General features: G+C 36.0%; 1 protein-coding gene across 5 annotated transcripts in view; it reads left to right on the forward strand.

Moving 5' to 3' along the window:
* The window catches only part of LOC581356 (stromal interaction molecule 1), a 50434-nt gene that overhangs the window by 5227 nt on the left and 28365 nt on the right, over positions 1–16842 (forward strand). For all 5 annotated transcript variants that reach the window (XM_030980640.1, XM_030980639.1, XM_030980638.1 and 2 more), the window contains exons 3-4: positions 6777–6891; positions 14381–14492. In XM_030980640.1, the coding sequence (XP_030836500.1) occupies positions 6777–6891; positions 14381–14492 (227 nt within the window). The remainder of the gene's footprint in view (positions 1–6776; positions 6892–14380; positions 14493–16842) is intronic.

Genomic DNA, 16842 nt, shown 5'->3' on the forward strand with positions numbered 1-16842 from the left:
CACATTTCTTTAGGAGTGGTTCCCCTGCATAGTCTCCATCGTAATCCCTGTCAGTTAGTTTATTTCACTAATTATAGCACCAAACCAGTAGTTGTCTTGTAACTGACCATATGCATATAGCATGGTCAGTGGGCAGCTAGGCAGTATACGGTACAAACCTCAATTCAAGTCAGGGAAACTGCTCCTTTCCGTTACTGCTCAATAATACTGGTAAGATGTTCTTTAAGTTACTTTGTGTTTTATTTGGTTTAAGTAATTTAAATAATCGCTACAGAGTTTGAGGAACATGCCATAAAGCAAACTAACGTTTCTGCTAACACTATACAAACATCACCTTGACCAGCAACCTGGAGTGCAGGCAGCATTCTTGAGGGATGGGAACTTCTGACAGTACTGAAAGAGATGGGGAATCCATCTCTAGAACAAAGTCAAGACATACTAGTCATTGGCACAAGCGACATATCATGGACATCCAATTGGCTGAAACGGGGAGAAGGATTGAGACCCTAGGTGAGCAGTACACAAAGTTTGTGACAGAAAGGCTAGAGCAGTGTACGACACCTAGCTGTCACACAAACACTTCATACGAACAAGTTGCCATTTTTCAGTCGGCAGCCGGCGAAGGTTATATATATGTTAAAACAGAAGGCACAGCTTGCAGCACTTAAGAGTGACTGTGGTCTCTTTTTGAGGATTTACATCTCGTGTCAGACAAGGGATGGAGATATGGACAATTTCTTCTCTCATGAAAACCAGGCAGTCCCGACAGCTTTGTTAACTGGAGGTAAATGCGGTTTGGAGTTAAAGCAGATCTACTTCGCTGCCTGGAATCAAATCTGCTCGAAAACAATAGTGCACCTGTGGCCCAAGCAATAATTATTGATGGTGAAGCTGTGGTTCAATTAAATGCTCAACCCTGGAACATCAAGAACATTTCAAGAGTATGGAGAAAAAGTGTTTGCCCCATACATCTTTGCTCAACTCGAGAAAAGCATCCACATCGACCTTGGCTATGGTGTATACTTACCTGCTAGCCTGAAAGCCTCAATAGGGCAGGAAAAGGGAAAGGGCACCAGGAAAAGGGTGGCTCCTTCCATTTTGCTGCCAGAAAGCTGGAAGGACTTCCTTCGATTCAATGAGAACAAAACCGAATTGTTTGATTTCATGTCATGCGAAGCCGTTTACCTTCCTCTACCACAGGGCAAGGAACTGTATAATATGCAACAGATGGAAGTGGAGTACTCTGCTCTCCTGCTGAGTCACACTTGGTAGGCCTTGTCCCATGGGTGTAAAAGGGTATCCATACGTATTGTTGGTACTGATGCGGTTGAACTGGCCGTGGCTTCATTCAGCAAGACAGCTCCTGATGCTAGATGGGGATCGCTTTTGGTGTCAGATCAAGCTTTCGGTACAAGGCTTTTCATAAAATCATGATAGTTGCCACCATGAGTCTGACACAATGTATGACTCTTCCAATCTTTCATGCGTTCACCGGGTGTCACACTGTTTCTACATTCACAGGAAAAACTTAGAAGTCTTTCCCAGAGGTGAATGATTCCTTCAATGAACTCCTGTGCATGCCTAGGATCGAGGTCAGTGAAGGATCAATGTTACTGCCAGAGCGATTTGTGGTGCTAATACGACCGAACCAGTGAGAGCATGATAGTGAATGATGCCAGGAAACAGCTCTTCGCACAGAAGTATAGAAACCTGGAGAACTTTCCTCCATCCCAGGCAGCACTCAAGCAGCACCTCAAGCGCACTTGCTACCAGGCCAACTGTTGAAACCAGATATTGGCCAAGAATCCAGAGATGCAGAGCCATCTGACTTGGGCTGGACAAACGAAACAACTGGGTGGCAGCCTCTTTGGACCACTCTCCCGGAAGCATAAAAGTTGTGGCATGAATAATCCACTGTCGCTGCAAGAAAAGATGCACTGGAATGTGATCTTGTTCTGGAGACTGTTAGATTTTGATCGTTACCATATCATTAGGATATGCATAAGTTGTGGACAGTGCTAAATTCATGTAAATATCTATAGCTGTGGTTATGAACAGGTTTTAGGTCGTATTTGGAATAGCTTTTTTTGTCTTCTGGGCCCAATTTCATAAAGCTGCTAACCGGTAAGCAAATTTTCGTGCTATAACTGTAGCAGACAACTTTGGTTAGCAAGAAAACAAGGCGTCCACCTTGTACGTTCACAATGGATTGCATTGTTACAAAATTCATTTTCGTCCAGTAAGCAGCGTAAGGTTAATGCATTTTCGTGTGCTTACGGTTAGCAGTGCTTTGAAGTAGAAACTAATACGTAAGCACAGAACCAACCGATAAGCAACTCTATGAAATTTGGCCCTGGATAGTCAAAGTGGTGGTACACGGGTCTTTTTATTAATTTTTAAAATAATGAAACCTTAAGTGTCAAAATAGAGGCAATGTTTATTTTAAAAAAGAAAACAGCACTTTTTTGGCCTAATATGACCTTTAACTTGACCTCATTGCAAATCCCTGAGTTCTGGCGATCTCAATGTATTACGTAATGAATTGGCATCCCCAAGTTAGTTGGAAATGACACCTCAAACGTTTTTCTACACTTTTTGGTTCAAAAGTTACCACGTTTGTACATTAGACCATGCGGACTGGCGGCTATTTTGGATTTGACCTCTTAGGGTCATCAGAGGTCACATCAAACTGTTAGATAAACTAACTGAAAAGGATTAAGGTGGAGAACTCTGCAGGGGAACCATTCCTTAATAAATTTGAGAACATAGCTAGGGAGAACAAATGACAAATAATGGGGATTTAACCTTCTGTAACCATTCAAAACTTGCTATTTTTAGTCAATTTTGACCTCGACCTTGACATAAATGCCACACCCTGAGTTCTGGTGATCTCAAATGTACTACCAGATGAACTGGCATCCCCAATTTAGTTGGAAATGACACCTTAAATGTTTTTCTGGATTATTTGGTTCAAAAGTTACTGCGTTTATACATTAGCCCTTGCGGACTGGCAGCCATTTTGGATTTGACCTCTCAGGGTCATCAGAGGTCAAATCAAACTGAAATAGACTACCTGAAAAGGATTAAGGTGGAGGACTATGCAGGGGAACCATTCCTAAAGAAATTTGAGAACAAATGACAAATAAATGAGATTTAACCATTTGTAACCTTTCAAAACATGCTATTTTTAGTCAATTTTGACCTTGACCTTGACCTAAATGCAAAACTCTGAGTTCAGGCGATCTCAGAAGTATTACCAAATGAATTGGCATCCCCAAGTTAGTTGGAAATGACACCTTAAACGTTTCTCTGGACTATTTGGTTCAAAAGTTAAGCATGTTTGTACATGTCATTAGACCATGCGGCCTGGCGGCCATTTTGGATTTGACCTCTCAGGGTCATCAGAGGTCAAATCTGACTTCCCTCCACATCTGAAAATAAATCTTATGGTGAAAGCAAACTATGCTAGAAGTTTCATGCTTTTATCAAAAAGTGCACAATTTTCTTGCTAAGCCGCTGCACTAATATGGCACGTTAGTATAAATTGACTCTACTTTTGAATGTTCTACATTGTAGTTTATAAATGATGCAGTTTTACTTGATTTTACCCACAGAGTAAAATGGGCAGCTTGGTGTTGCCTGCATCGAAGATGCACGTATTAGTACAGCTGATGTTCTCAAGCCAGTAATTATTAATTAATTACAACATGTTGTAGGCTTATATGAATTGACCCTCTAATTGCTTTTAAGTCGTTCACCTTCAACTGACCTTAACCATGTCTGCTGGACAGTTTGTTTCTGAATCATCTCACCACTCAACCAGCAATGATTATACTTATTGACTATTGTGACATTGAGATTATTTAGTAATACATTCATTCTAACTCCCAAATTTATTCTAAATCCCGAAAAACAGACTGGCTTCAAATGTTGCCCAATGTCTATAGAGCAAACTCCCTGCATTTCTGAGAAATAGTTCTTTAACTTTTAAAAAAATAGTAAAGTGTGTGCATGTTCATTATCAAATCATTCTTTATTTCTATTGTACATGTAAATATGAGGGAGGAAGAAAAGTAAGCACTTTGTATACATAGTAGGCCTACATGAATGTATGCACACATTACATGCAGGAAGAATGTATCCAATTTAAGCAACTCTACTCTGTTGGTTCTACTAAAAGACAACTCTAACCTGAAAATGAAATCTGATCAATATCACACAGCATGTTGGCATGAAATAAAAGTTGTTGTTTTTGCAACAGGGTTTATACAGCTTGAAATTCAATCCAATTGTGAACTGGTTCTACTGGTACCACTCCCCTGCCCCTCCCCCTGAAGGGACAGCGATCTGTAGGCAAGTTCATACACAATGACAACAATCAAAACATGATGAATTAGAATATGAATCTTCAATCTAGCATGAAACTCAAAGTTTTGTTAATGTTAAATAAGATAAACCTCAAAGTGCAATGCAGCATACATGTACCTCATCAATACAGTCATTTATTTTGCACCAAGTATCCACAGCTATTTTGTACCAAGTATCCACAGCTATTTTGTGATATGTTTGCAGTTTTTTGCATACACTGTACTGTACAGTGTACTTAATGTAGCCATTTTGCAGCTTCAGATTTAATATTCATTGTGTAGAGTTGTATGTTGTGTACATGTATTTATTTAAAAAGTCTGGTAAAAAACCCTCATAAAACCACATTCCAATTTACAGAGTCCCAGAGATATATTAATACTGTTCAGTACACCTGTCATTCAAGTGACCCAAAAAAATTAAGTTTTGGAGAACTATGAAGAACTTGTATTTTTTTTTTTTTTTAATTGATAAAAATATTTCAGGTTACATCAATCACATTTAAAAACCTACTGTACCTTGTAACTCCTACAGTATATACATGTACATGTACTGATGTTATCATGTTATTACTAGTGCTGTAGTCAAACGTTTAACCGTCCGGTATCCGACCGCCCATGGCGGATTCCGTTTTCAATTGGACGGTTTCGTTTTCCCGTTTTTTTTTTTTTTTTTTTTTAAGTTTCGATTTATGCCCCTCCACCTGGCACTATGCCTGGCAATGTCTCCCAGCTCAGTAATCAGTGTGATGACTTACCACTTGGAAACTAAAACAACACTCCAATTTGTCTGTCATCTTGGTTTGAAAGTAATCTTTGTAAATAGATCTCAATATATTCATCCAAGTTTAACACATGGTGTACCACAAGGTTCTATCCTAGGTCCTCTACTGTTTTTAATTTACTTTAATGATCTTGCACATTATTCTAAAACGACATTGTTACTATTATTCGTTACTAGTTCACAAGCACAAATCGGCGCCTTCAGTTAAATCACCTTCCTGATTTTTCACACGGCCAAAAAAAAAAAAAAAAAATTTTTTTTTTTTTTTTTTTTTTAAATAAATCGTTTAACCGAAAACCGTCCGGTTTTGACAGGCGGTTAAACGGAATTGGAGATATCCGTGATGTTACAGCACTAGTTATTACCTTGTAGAAGTGCAGTTGCCCTGTTAGCCCTCTTGTGTTTTAAGGGCCCAATGGTAATCCAATACCAAATTGGGCTATCATCAAAAATAGTACCGTACTTTTGGGCCCTTAAAACACAAGAGGGTCAACAGGGCAATTGCACTACTACAAGGTAATACAATCAGTACATGAGCTTCAAAGCCCTCCTCATGTATCCATTATACAAAGAAGATGGACTATAAAAGTACCCCCCCCCCCTCCCTTTTTTATTTACCCCACAACACTACAATCATATTATTGAATTACCTGTTATCAAATTCCATTCTGGTGTATAGTACGGTACTGTGATATGTTGGATACATGTATGGTACATGTATGTCCTTGCAATGTAATTTGGATCTTTAGTTTCTCTAATCACAGTGGACTTGATATCATATTTGGTTGTTGTAGGCTGCAATTATACGTTATAATCATTATTAATGTGCTTTGTCAATTGTCATGATCAAGGATAAAGGCAGTATTGGATTCGGTTTGTAAATACTGAAATAAATAAAGTTTGGAAACTTCAGATTGAAGGCAAGATTTAAAGGAAGAAGGAAAGGATCAGACCGGTATTTGTGATTAGTCTGTTTACTCAATCCTGAATTATTCATATATTTTGAGAGGAGGGGGAAAAGGAGACCAATACTGAATCGGTTAGGTCACTGTGTCAGACAACTTTCCTACACATAAAATGACTAAAATTTCTTTTTTTTTCTCCATAAGTATGACTTGGGATGGTCTTATAATTCTTTTATTTTTGAGGACCTGCAATAATACACTCTCCATAATATATATTTCTAATGATGCCCCAAGGGTGAAGGCAATAAGGAGAAAAACAGAAACTAGTGATATTTTTGTACTCCACAACAGGGAGAGTTATCCGTCATTGTATCACAAATTCACGATCCTCTGACAAAATTGCCAATTTGAGTTACATGTATGTACATGTACATGTAGCTGTATTGATTTCATATTTTTAACATTCTTATTTTTAAAATTTCTTATTATTGGTTCAATTTTATGTAAAATTGTTGTCATTCCATTTCTCTGTTTTTAATGCTTTTATTCAAATGAACTTTCAAGGTTTGATTACGTGTACAGTTATTCTTCGTTTAAGTGAGAGTAGCCTATATTTATTGTTACCAAATTTAAATTTCTATACATGTAAATATAATATCTAAACTTGCCGTATTATGTTTTTATCAACCATTTTTTCCTTTCCTTTTCTGTTTTCTTCTTTAGTTTTTGAGAGATGAGCTGAAATATGAGGATGACTTTGAGAGGCATTCCCAGCTGCATAGAAACGATAAGGAGATCAGTGCAGAAGAATTATGGAAAGGCTGGAAGTATTCAGAAGGTAAAGAGAGATCCTTTTGTCTTTGTCTTTTTTTTTTCTTTTTCTTTTTTTGTGTGTGTTTCTTCCTACAAAATTTGCCCTAACTCCGACAAAGGGAGCTGAAGTCTCTTGCTTGAATAATAGTATTAACTTTCTATCTTCAGCCATTAATAAAAAAATTGATACTTTCTTAAAATAACTTTGTAATATACATGTAGGAATGATAAGAACACCAACCTACTTACCTACATGTAGTACATTTAATATGAGGAGGTACATGTAGCTATCCAAATACTGGAAATTTCAAATTTTTTCTTGAAAGGGCTGTAGCCCACCAGCCCCCTGCCCCCTCCTCCTTACATGTACATGTACATACACATTGTACATGGAAAGGTTCTCTAGTTCCAGGAGTGTACATTAGTGTATTATACCCCATTCACAGTGGCCTCAAACACCGCGACAGCAGCGGGACTGTCCCGCTGCTGTCGCGGTGTTGTCTTCAGTGTGAAGGCTCGGACCCGTTATAAACTATCGCGGGATAACACCGCCTCGTGATAACGCCGCGACAAACTATCGCTAGCCTCGCCTAGCTACAGCAGCGGGACAGTCCCGCTGCTGTCGCGGTGTTTACTCAGTGTGAAGGCTCTCCGCTATAACACCGCGACAAACACGTGTGATTTGTTTACTTACCTATCACTGACCTCTTTTCTCCAGCAATGGGGAACATAAAGTGAAATAGAAATAAAGTAACCAGTGGATTCAAATTGATTTTATTTTTATGTAGATATTATAATTATCCAAATAAAAATATTTCACACTTCAAAAAATTAAAATATTCTGACTGGAAGCAATAAAAATGCTAGTTTTTTAAAAAGTAATATGATCGAGGATACAAAAAGCAACTTGACATGTTTACCCTAAAACCCCGCGCTGAAGTATTTCCGGTCATATCGGGGTCACTCGCGGGTCATGAGCCATGCATACAAGTGTTTGTTACGGAGGTAATAAAAATCACCCGCTGCAGCGTGAATGGGTACATGATATTTATCCCGCTGCTGCAGCGGGATAACTTTTCTACTGTGAATGCATTTGTAGCGGTGTTATGGCGGTGTCGCCGCTCCGCTACAACGCCGCTACAAATTTCAAAACCACTGTGAATGGGGTATTAGAGAGACAACCACAATGTACTTCACCCCACCCCCTTATATGTTGGTGTCTACTGTCTAGACATGGATTAAGATTAAAATAATTCATATAATTTTGAATTACTATTGTTCAAAAGATTGTTTACAATCATTTTCACTTCCTTCCTCATGTATTATTTCCTTGTTATGTACATGTACATGTAGGTTTCATCAAATTTATGAAATGAAGATGGAGGAAAATACTGTATGAATCGCATTTATGCACACTTGATCTAATTGATCTACACGTTTGTAATAAAACAAAAGTATTTGTAAAAGTTCAGGGCTATTAAAGTTGAAATAACTTTGAAAAGGGAATAAAAACAATTGCAAATTTGTTAAGGTTTTTTAAATGTCTTTGTATATGCATGTGTTACCCATTTGAAGATTTAAGTTTTGATCATATTTCAATTATCATTTCCATCAAACAACTTTGGTAAATTATCAGAAATGGCTGAAGTTATGACATTTTTGTTGTCGTTGTTGCTCATGTAAATTTTTTTTTCTAGAACTTTTAATACAAAATCTAACCATCCACAAAAAGTGTAATTTTGCGACAGATACTGAACTATTAAAAGAAAACTCATCACATGTATTTTTTTTTTCTTCATTTTTTCCTCCCATAATGGGCATATGCAAACAATTAATTCTCCCTTAATTTCACTTTGTTTCTTTCATTCAGCTATAGTGAACATGTGTGCAAAACCCTCTTTCACACCCTGATCTACAGTACATTGTAGTGTTCTGACCGGCACTTGTACCGGTATTCTTTCTAATGAAAGTAAACTTATCAAAATTTCTCTAGCCCCTCACCCATCCAATCCGATAGTACATCAACGTGTTCCAGGTTATTCAATAAATTCACACATGAATCTGTTCACGTGCGGTACAACACGTTACGCTGTCTACTTTATATCGCTAATACTGTACATGCACCGGTAGTCTCTCTAACGAACGTAAACTTATCAATATTTCTGAAGCACCTCAGCCATCCAATCTGATCCATCCACGTGTACTTTACCATATAGTTTGCTAAAGCTAAGGGCATTTCCAATGGTACTTGTATTTAAGGTCTGCTTAGAGCCAGAAGGCTGTTTACTCTATGGAAAAGTACACATACATGTACATGTACTGTACATGTATATCTTTTTGAGTTAATACAGACTTTTGGTATTGATAGAAAATATTATCTGTGGAGAGCTGGTGTAGAAGGGCATTAACTCCTATACTTTTGCAAAGACTTAATGACCTTTTAGCTCTAAACAGACCTTGCATATGTTATTTGATATACACCTGTACACTGTACTGCATATGGGTATTTCTGTCAAAATCTATCCAAAAAAAATCACAACAAATGCCTAGACTTTAAATAGATTATTGTCTACTGATTGCTGAGAACCAGAAGTTCAATGACATTTTTCACAGAACCTTTTACAGTGTTTATTCAATTCAAGTTTAAATTTCAGTAGCCATATTCCTTGTATGAACAGCGGTTGAAACTCCCTCCTCCATTCCTCTAAAATGAGGCAAACATGTAAAAAGAAAAAAAAATACAGAAAGAGCAACAACTGGTATCCAAACGAATATGCATGAAATGATATTAGTGCTGTAACATTACGGATATCTCCAATTCCGTTTAACCGCCAGTCAAAACCGGACGGTTTTCGGTTAAACGATTTTTTTAAAAAAAAATTTAAAAAAATAAATAAATAAATAAAAAAATAAAAAAAACGTTTTTTTTTTTTTTTTTTTTTTTTTTTTTTTGCTGACTCTGTCGGCAGCAAGCCAGGTCTGTGTGAAAAAGCGGGAAGGTGCCGATTTGTGCTTGCAAACTTGTCACAAATAATAGTAACAATGTCATTTTTAGAAGAATGTGTAAGATCATTAATATAAATTAAAAACAGTAGAGGACCTAGGATAGAACCTTGTGGTACGCCTTGTGTAAAAATTGGATGAATATTATTATAAACTACATATTGAGATCTATTACAAAGATACTTTCAAACCAAGATGACAGACAAATTGGAGTGTTAATTGTTCTAGTTTCAGAGTGGTGAGTCAACACACAGATTACTGAGCTGGGAGACATTGCCAGGCATAGTGCCAGGTGGAGGGGCATAAATCTAAACTTTAAAAAAAAAAAAAAAAAAAAAAAAAGAAAACGAGAAAACGAAACCGTCCAATTGAAAACGGAATCCGCCATGGGCGGTCGGATACCGGACGGTTAAACGTTTGACTACAGCACTAAATGATATCTTCTGAATAAACATTTGGTGCAAAGAAAAACAGTCATTATGAAATCTTGTTTTCTCTCATTTGTAGATCAACCTACTTTAACACTCAGTTTCCAAATCAATGCTGAGCTGACCCTCATTTGTTTATGGTGAAGTTGGGCTGCCTGGTCATTTGTAGTTAATTATGGTAATTACAAACAGAGACCAGATGAGAAATTGCATCTCATAGCCTTCAATTTTATTGATTTAACTCTGTTGTAGCATTTAAAGATAAAGTTGAGTTCTGGTCATGCGATTGCATTGTGAAAGAAACAGTGTGGAATCATTCAGAAAAGGTTGATCATCTAACATATAAGTAACAGTGTGTACTGCAAGGTTCTGGAATCAACAAAATGATAAGAAATTTGGCCCAGTCTTGGTATAGTTACATGTACATAGATTTTCAAGATTTTCAAGATTTATTCATTCCATTCAATAAAAAACATATATGTATAAAAAAATAACACAAGTGTAAAAAAAGAAAAAAATACAACTTATACAAACATCAGAAGGTCACTGATCAGTACATTTAAAGGTAAAGATAAAGGTAAAGAAATCAAATGGAAATTGGGTCACTGCAAAAGTTCAAATAAATTTGAACTTGTCGAGGCTGTGCCAAAGGTTTGAGTTAAAATATTTCTGCAATAGATAACTATGTACATGTACATAAATAATTTACTGGACAATAACAAAACAATACAAAACGAAACAAGTATATATATATAAGTGAAGAAGGAACAAAAAAAAAAAAAATGAAATTCTTTCTGTTCACAGAAATATTCATATGGGACTACACGATAAATGGAGAGCTCTGAAAATATAATGATATTGGATTTAAATCTACTTTGTCTTATTCTCATTGTATATTATACATGTATGTACATGTGACAGAAATGGAAATAGCTGAGATTTTAAAACATTTTATGATTATTCAAATCTCTATTCAATGTTCCTGGCACGTAGTCATTGATTTCATTCTTTTAATATTATACAACATCTGGAGGGTTTTGACTTTAGGTAACTCTAATTCAAATACATTTACATGTACATGTACATAATCTGAATCTTTCAAGTGAAAACAGGTGGCCTAGGCCTAAGTTGTCCCCTTACGGCTTACAATAAAAAAAATTAAAAATTTCAATGCCAATTTTTAGCAACCAGCAAGAAAGCAAAGAGACTGCATGCATAACATTCGATATTTCTACTGTATATGAAGTGCACTTGATAAGAATAATGCACAAATTTTGAAGGATAAGCACCTATTAAAAAAAGGAAGCAGGAAGGAGAATTGCTTTAGAAAAAAAAAAAGAAAAATAAAATGATTACGGTGAATTAATAGCTTGTCCACTTGTGTGTATTCACTGAGCTCTATGTAATGAGATACAGAACTGTGAGAAGGCAGAAAGCGTCGCAGTTTTGTTTACCGTAAATCTCCATGTATAAGATGCACCCCTATTTTGGGGGCCAAGAAAGAAAAAAAATTGTACCTGTGTATAAGACGCACCCCCCGACTTTCAATTTTTTTCCGGCGGGAAAAAGTGTGTCTTGTACACAGAGATTTACGATATTCGTGTCTGAACATCCCTTTACAATTTACATGAGGATTTCATGTTCTGAAGAACCAGTGATGCCAACATTTTCACTTTGCAGTTCCTCCATAGTTCTACCGCATACATGTACAGTACATGTATCTTGTCTTTGCCTGTCTGAACATGACCTTTTAAAAACTGTCTGAGAAGACTGTTTTCATGTTCACCGATCTTCAAAATCTGTCATGACACTTCTTTAGGTTCACAGCTGGAACTGTGGTGACACAGTTATTGCCAATTCGCAGATCGGGAATGCGGGTTCAGTTTGGCAAAAACAGAAAAACTGTGGTACTGGCAGTTTGAAGTTGTTCCAAAGACAGGAACATGAACCAATAAGTTTTGACATACATTTATTTACATCATTTACCTTGAAGAATTGTTATGTGATACAGTGGCAGACTGGCAGTCAGGGAAATGGATGGTTAAGTTCCAGGCACACACTCCAATGAAAAAAAAATCTATCAAAATACAATGTTGTGTATTGAACAAAGCCTAACTCAACTTCCCAATTGCTGTATCAGAAGGGCCTACATGTATGGAGAGCAGTCATGAGTCTTTAAGTTTAGACTCCTCGGGAATTATTAGTCCCGACAAGGGCTTGCACAAGACTTGAAAGAAGTTTCTTTTCGGGCAAATCATTTCAATATAGTTAATGAGTAAGGCTGTGCACAACAGTGTAATGAGGTACCCGAGTACCCTCCCAGGCTTACAAGCGAATACTCGAGTTTTCGGACGCCATGCTTTTTTATAATTTTTTTGAATTTTTTTGAATTTTTGTTTTGTTTTTTTGCCACCACCATACCACTGGGGCAGTATCTCACGTCGCCGAAAACGCATGCAATTTTACTTTGAGTTGCAGTTGAAGGCGCCGATTTAATAATAATAATAACAGTAAACAATGCTGTTTTAAAAACCAAAGATGGCAGAATAATCCATTTTCCTCCAAGTCCAAACAGAAATCCAGACATTTGGTCCCAGTTTCTGAGTGGTGAGTTTGATAGTGCTTGAGTTGGGAAGCATTTTTACCGACGGCACTATGCCAGCGGCCGCCGCTCACCCAGGCACGGGAAAGCGTCGGCCTGGACAGATTTTTTTTTTTTTTTTTTTGCAGCCGAATATTCGGGTACTAATGAAACAGAACTGACACAGTTAAAAAATGTACATGTAGGACATCAGCAATTTAAAGTTACAGGCAAAACACTTGTTAGTCATAATAAATGTATACACATAGGATCTGAGCGGTAAGACTATAGCCTACCTGTATATTCAGTAGGCCCTGTATCATACAGTACCAGGAGTTGATATTCAAGGCTCCGTTGTACCTTGTACATGTACATGTACTTGTGCCATGTGGGTTTCAGGTTCAAGGCTGGTTGGAAATTTGTGTGAGCCTAAATGTTAAAAATTACATTATAGGGTCTGTGCTTTCAGACTAATGAACAAGTGCCCTAACTTGCCTAGTGCCTTTGTAACCAAAATAGATTGTTATACAATGAAAATGAGACCAAGTGGAACATAATATTGATTTGAAATTTGGACAACAAAAGTAGCAATAAAAGGTCAAGAGAGACTTTTATACGCCTAATTACATGTACATGTACATGAAAATGACAAGTAGTGTTTCGACTCCACCCGGTTTTCCTTGCGTTGTCATAAGAGTATCAAGAGAAGATATACATGTAGATATTGCGACCACTGTCATGCACACATGTATACAAAAATTATACAAATCATGTGTTTTTGTCAAAACAATTAAATAGCAACTACAATGTTTTTTTGCATGAAAATGTTTCAAATCAACTGGATATTTTACGGATTAGAATCATTGTGATGTTAAATCATGATGTAAAATGTACATGTATAAAGAAGTTCAGAATAGAATAATGGAGAGTTTCAGAGGCGGAATGATGATTTTAAAAATGAAAATAGAAGTACGACTGATTGATTTTGTTGATATTTTGATGGCCTCTTCTTATTCTCTTGTAAGATTTTGATAGCAATTTCAGGGAAAAATCTTATAATTTTTGTCTTTATTATTAAACCAAGTGCATTTAGAACTCGCCAAGGGGGGATGGGGGGGGGGGGGGGAGAGGAAAAAACAAAGCAAAGCATAAAGGTTCTGATACTTTTCATCCTTGATATAATTTTTTTTTGGTTTTTTTTTTTTGGGGGGGGAGGGGAAAGGGGTGTCCAGTTACAAAGTAACATTTATTTTCTTCTATTAATTTATTCACATTTTATCTTTAGTATTCAAAACATGTGTACAAAATAAAAGCATGATTCTAAAGCATGGTCATAAACTTCAGAAGATGGCAGAAAATCCTTTGAAAAAAGGAGCTTGCCTTAATGTCTTTATTATGCCTTTTGTCATTCTGTTGTATCATTGATGATTTGTTTTAATTTGTCTTATTCTCTTTTTCTGTTTCTTTTCTTTCTTAATTTTTGTTATATATATATATAACAGTTTATAACTGGACTGTAGACAAAACAGTCAAGTGGTTAGAAGATTCAGTAGACCTACCCCAGTATGCAGAACGCTTCCAGAACAATGGAATAGAAGGATCAGCGTTACCAAGGTTAGTATGAACACTCATACACTATTCCAATGGGGCTGTTCCCATGAACAGTAAAATAAATCATTTGTAGAATTGGCAAAATCTTGTACATACATAATGTACATTTACATTGCACATGGGCGGGGGGTTGTAGGGATTTTGTTTCCTTATCAATTTATTTGATTTTCATGTTTCATGGGGAATTTGTTGTTACATATACATTTTTAAAAACATCTAAGAATTTGGTATTTTGATGGACTCACAAACTACTGAGCTTTGTTATACAGATTTAAATGTGAAAGTATTCAAAATGATCGTGAAGAGCTGTGATGCAGAAACGGTTCATTTAGCACATATGGAATGAGAGCAAAACCAATAAACAGATTACCACTGCATTGCTTAATAGTCAGTTAATTACATTAGATTATAGGTTTATTACATTAAACGGTTAAACTCATCCCTACTACCGTACTCGCATTCCATTAAACTTGCCAAATGAGCTATTTCTGCATCATATTAAAATCTGCATGAAATATTTAAATAATTTTCTTCACTGTGTTTTTACATTTATTTATATATTTTTGAAAACAATATATTTGTATCGTGCACTAACCCACTGTCACCCACATAAAACTTGACCAAAAGTAAGTGTTTTAAAACATCAATTCCAAAGGTTTCCTAGCCCAACTAATGTAAACAAAAAAACAGTACCATAAATTTATATATTGTAACTTCTGTCCTTATTTTGTCAAGCCTTTGAGTTTCTAACATACACATGTATCGCCAGTCTATAGAGCCAGAAGGATGGTTCCTCTTCGTTAAAGGTACTATGTCCCATTTGCAGGCCCAAAAAATGAAAAAGTTAAATTCCAACTGCATTTGAAAGATAATACTAATTTAGAACTTCCTTATAAAAGGTAGGGCTTGAAATGTCTTCAAGTGGGAAAATAATGACTATTAGTTGTCAAATCGACTTTAAGGCTATGAAGAAAAAAGGCCAGTCAGTCACTCAATAGTGTCTGACAGTGAAGTCTAGCAAGTAAACCGTTTCCTTGCATAATTTGAATATGAGGACACTGCTAACGTTTAAATTTCACAAATAGGACATACATGACATGACATATTCATAATTCCTGCAAAGTTCTACAGAATTTGAGGTTGGCTGCAAAAGGGACATAGTACCTTTAAAGTACCGGTATATGAGTTAACACTCTTCTTGCTCCGAACCGACAATATTGTTTATTTGTATTCAGTGAATAGATTCCATCTTCTTTTGGGGAATATTGCTTCTTTGCTTATGACTCTCCGTCTCTTTTCCTCCCCACTTTTACCCCTCAAACCATGACAAACCTGTGTGATATAAAATTCTAACAAATCTTCATACCTGTATCAAAACAACACTATCAAATGTTTGAAACGGCTGTGCTACAATTCCGTACCTCATTGCATTTTCTCCCATTATTATCCTAATGTACCTGTATGTAAAATCATTTTTGAAAATCATACAAATGTCCATGATGTGTGTACACCTGTCAATACAACAATTGACTTGAAACTGATTATGATTGAATCAAACCATATGCTCCATAAACCATTGCCAACAAAAATTATGAATTCTTTCCTCCTTGAAATGATTACTTTTGCAATGTGCATTTCTGTCATTGAATATTGTTTGTTTTGAACACTCTTCTTTTTTTTAATCTAAAAAAATCTACTCCAAAAATTCGATTTACCAATTTTTCTTTTTTAATGTAAACCTTGAAATAATTTTATCTCTTTTTGTTCTGCTTCATACTCCAACTCATCTTTTTAAAATTGTATTATTCAATGGAAATTATTCAATAATTTATGAAATCATTAAATGACACAACACTCTGTTCTGTATGTACCCGTACCTATATTAATTGTTTTTGAATTGTTCATCCATATTCATTAACATTTTATTTTTGCAAAATATATCAAATTCACATCCTTCGTTTGACTGCAATTCATGTGCATTTCCAAATAATATCCTTACTGTCAAACATCAATTTCTCTTTCTCTCTCTCTCTCTCTCTCTCTCTCCCTTTCTGTCTCTCTGTCTATCTTTATTTCTTTTTCTCTTTGACCTCTGAACTCGCTCTATCGTTTTCTGTTACCTCTTTGTGATGACATGTATCCTATTAACTAACCTTTGACCCATGTCATTTGGCTTTGCAACCCATTTTTTACTTGCTTGCATAAATTAATCTTTTATCCTTGACACTGCGTCTCATTTAAATCGATGCTGACTTTTCTTTGACCTTTGTGCTAATCTTTTCATCTTTATGGATATACATATATCAACCACAAATTCATGTTCTACTTATATCTTTATGTGTGATGTGATTTG

Source organism: Strongylocentrotus purpuratus, unplaced genomic scaffold, assembly GCF_000002235.5.
Source record: "Strongylocentrotus purpuratus isolate Spur 01 unplaced genomic scaffold, Spur_5.0 spur5_scaffold_11, whole genome shotgun sequence".
Lineage (NCBI taxonomy): Eukaryota > Metazoa > Echinodermata > Echinoidea > Camarodonta > Strongylocentrotidae > Strongylocentrotus > Strongylocentrotus purpuratus.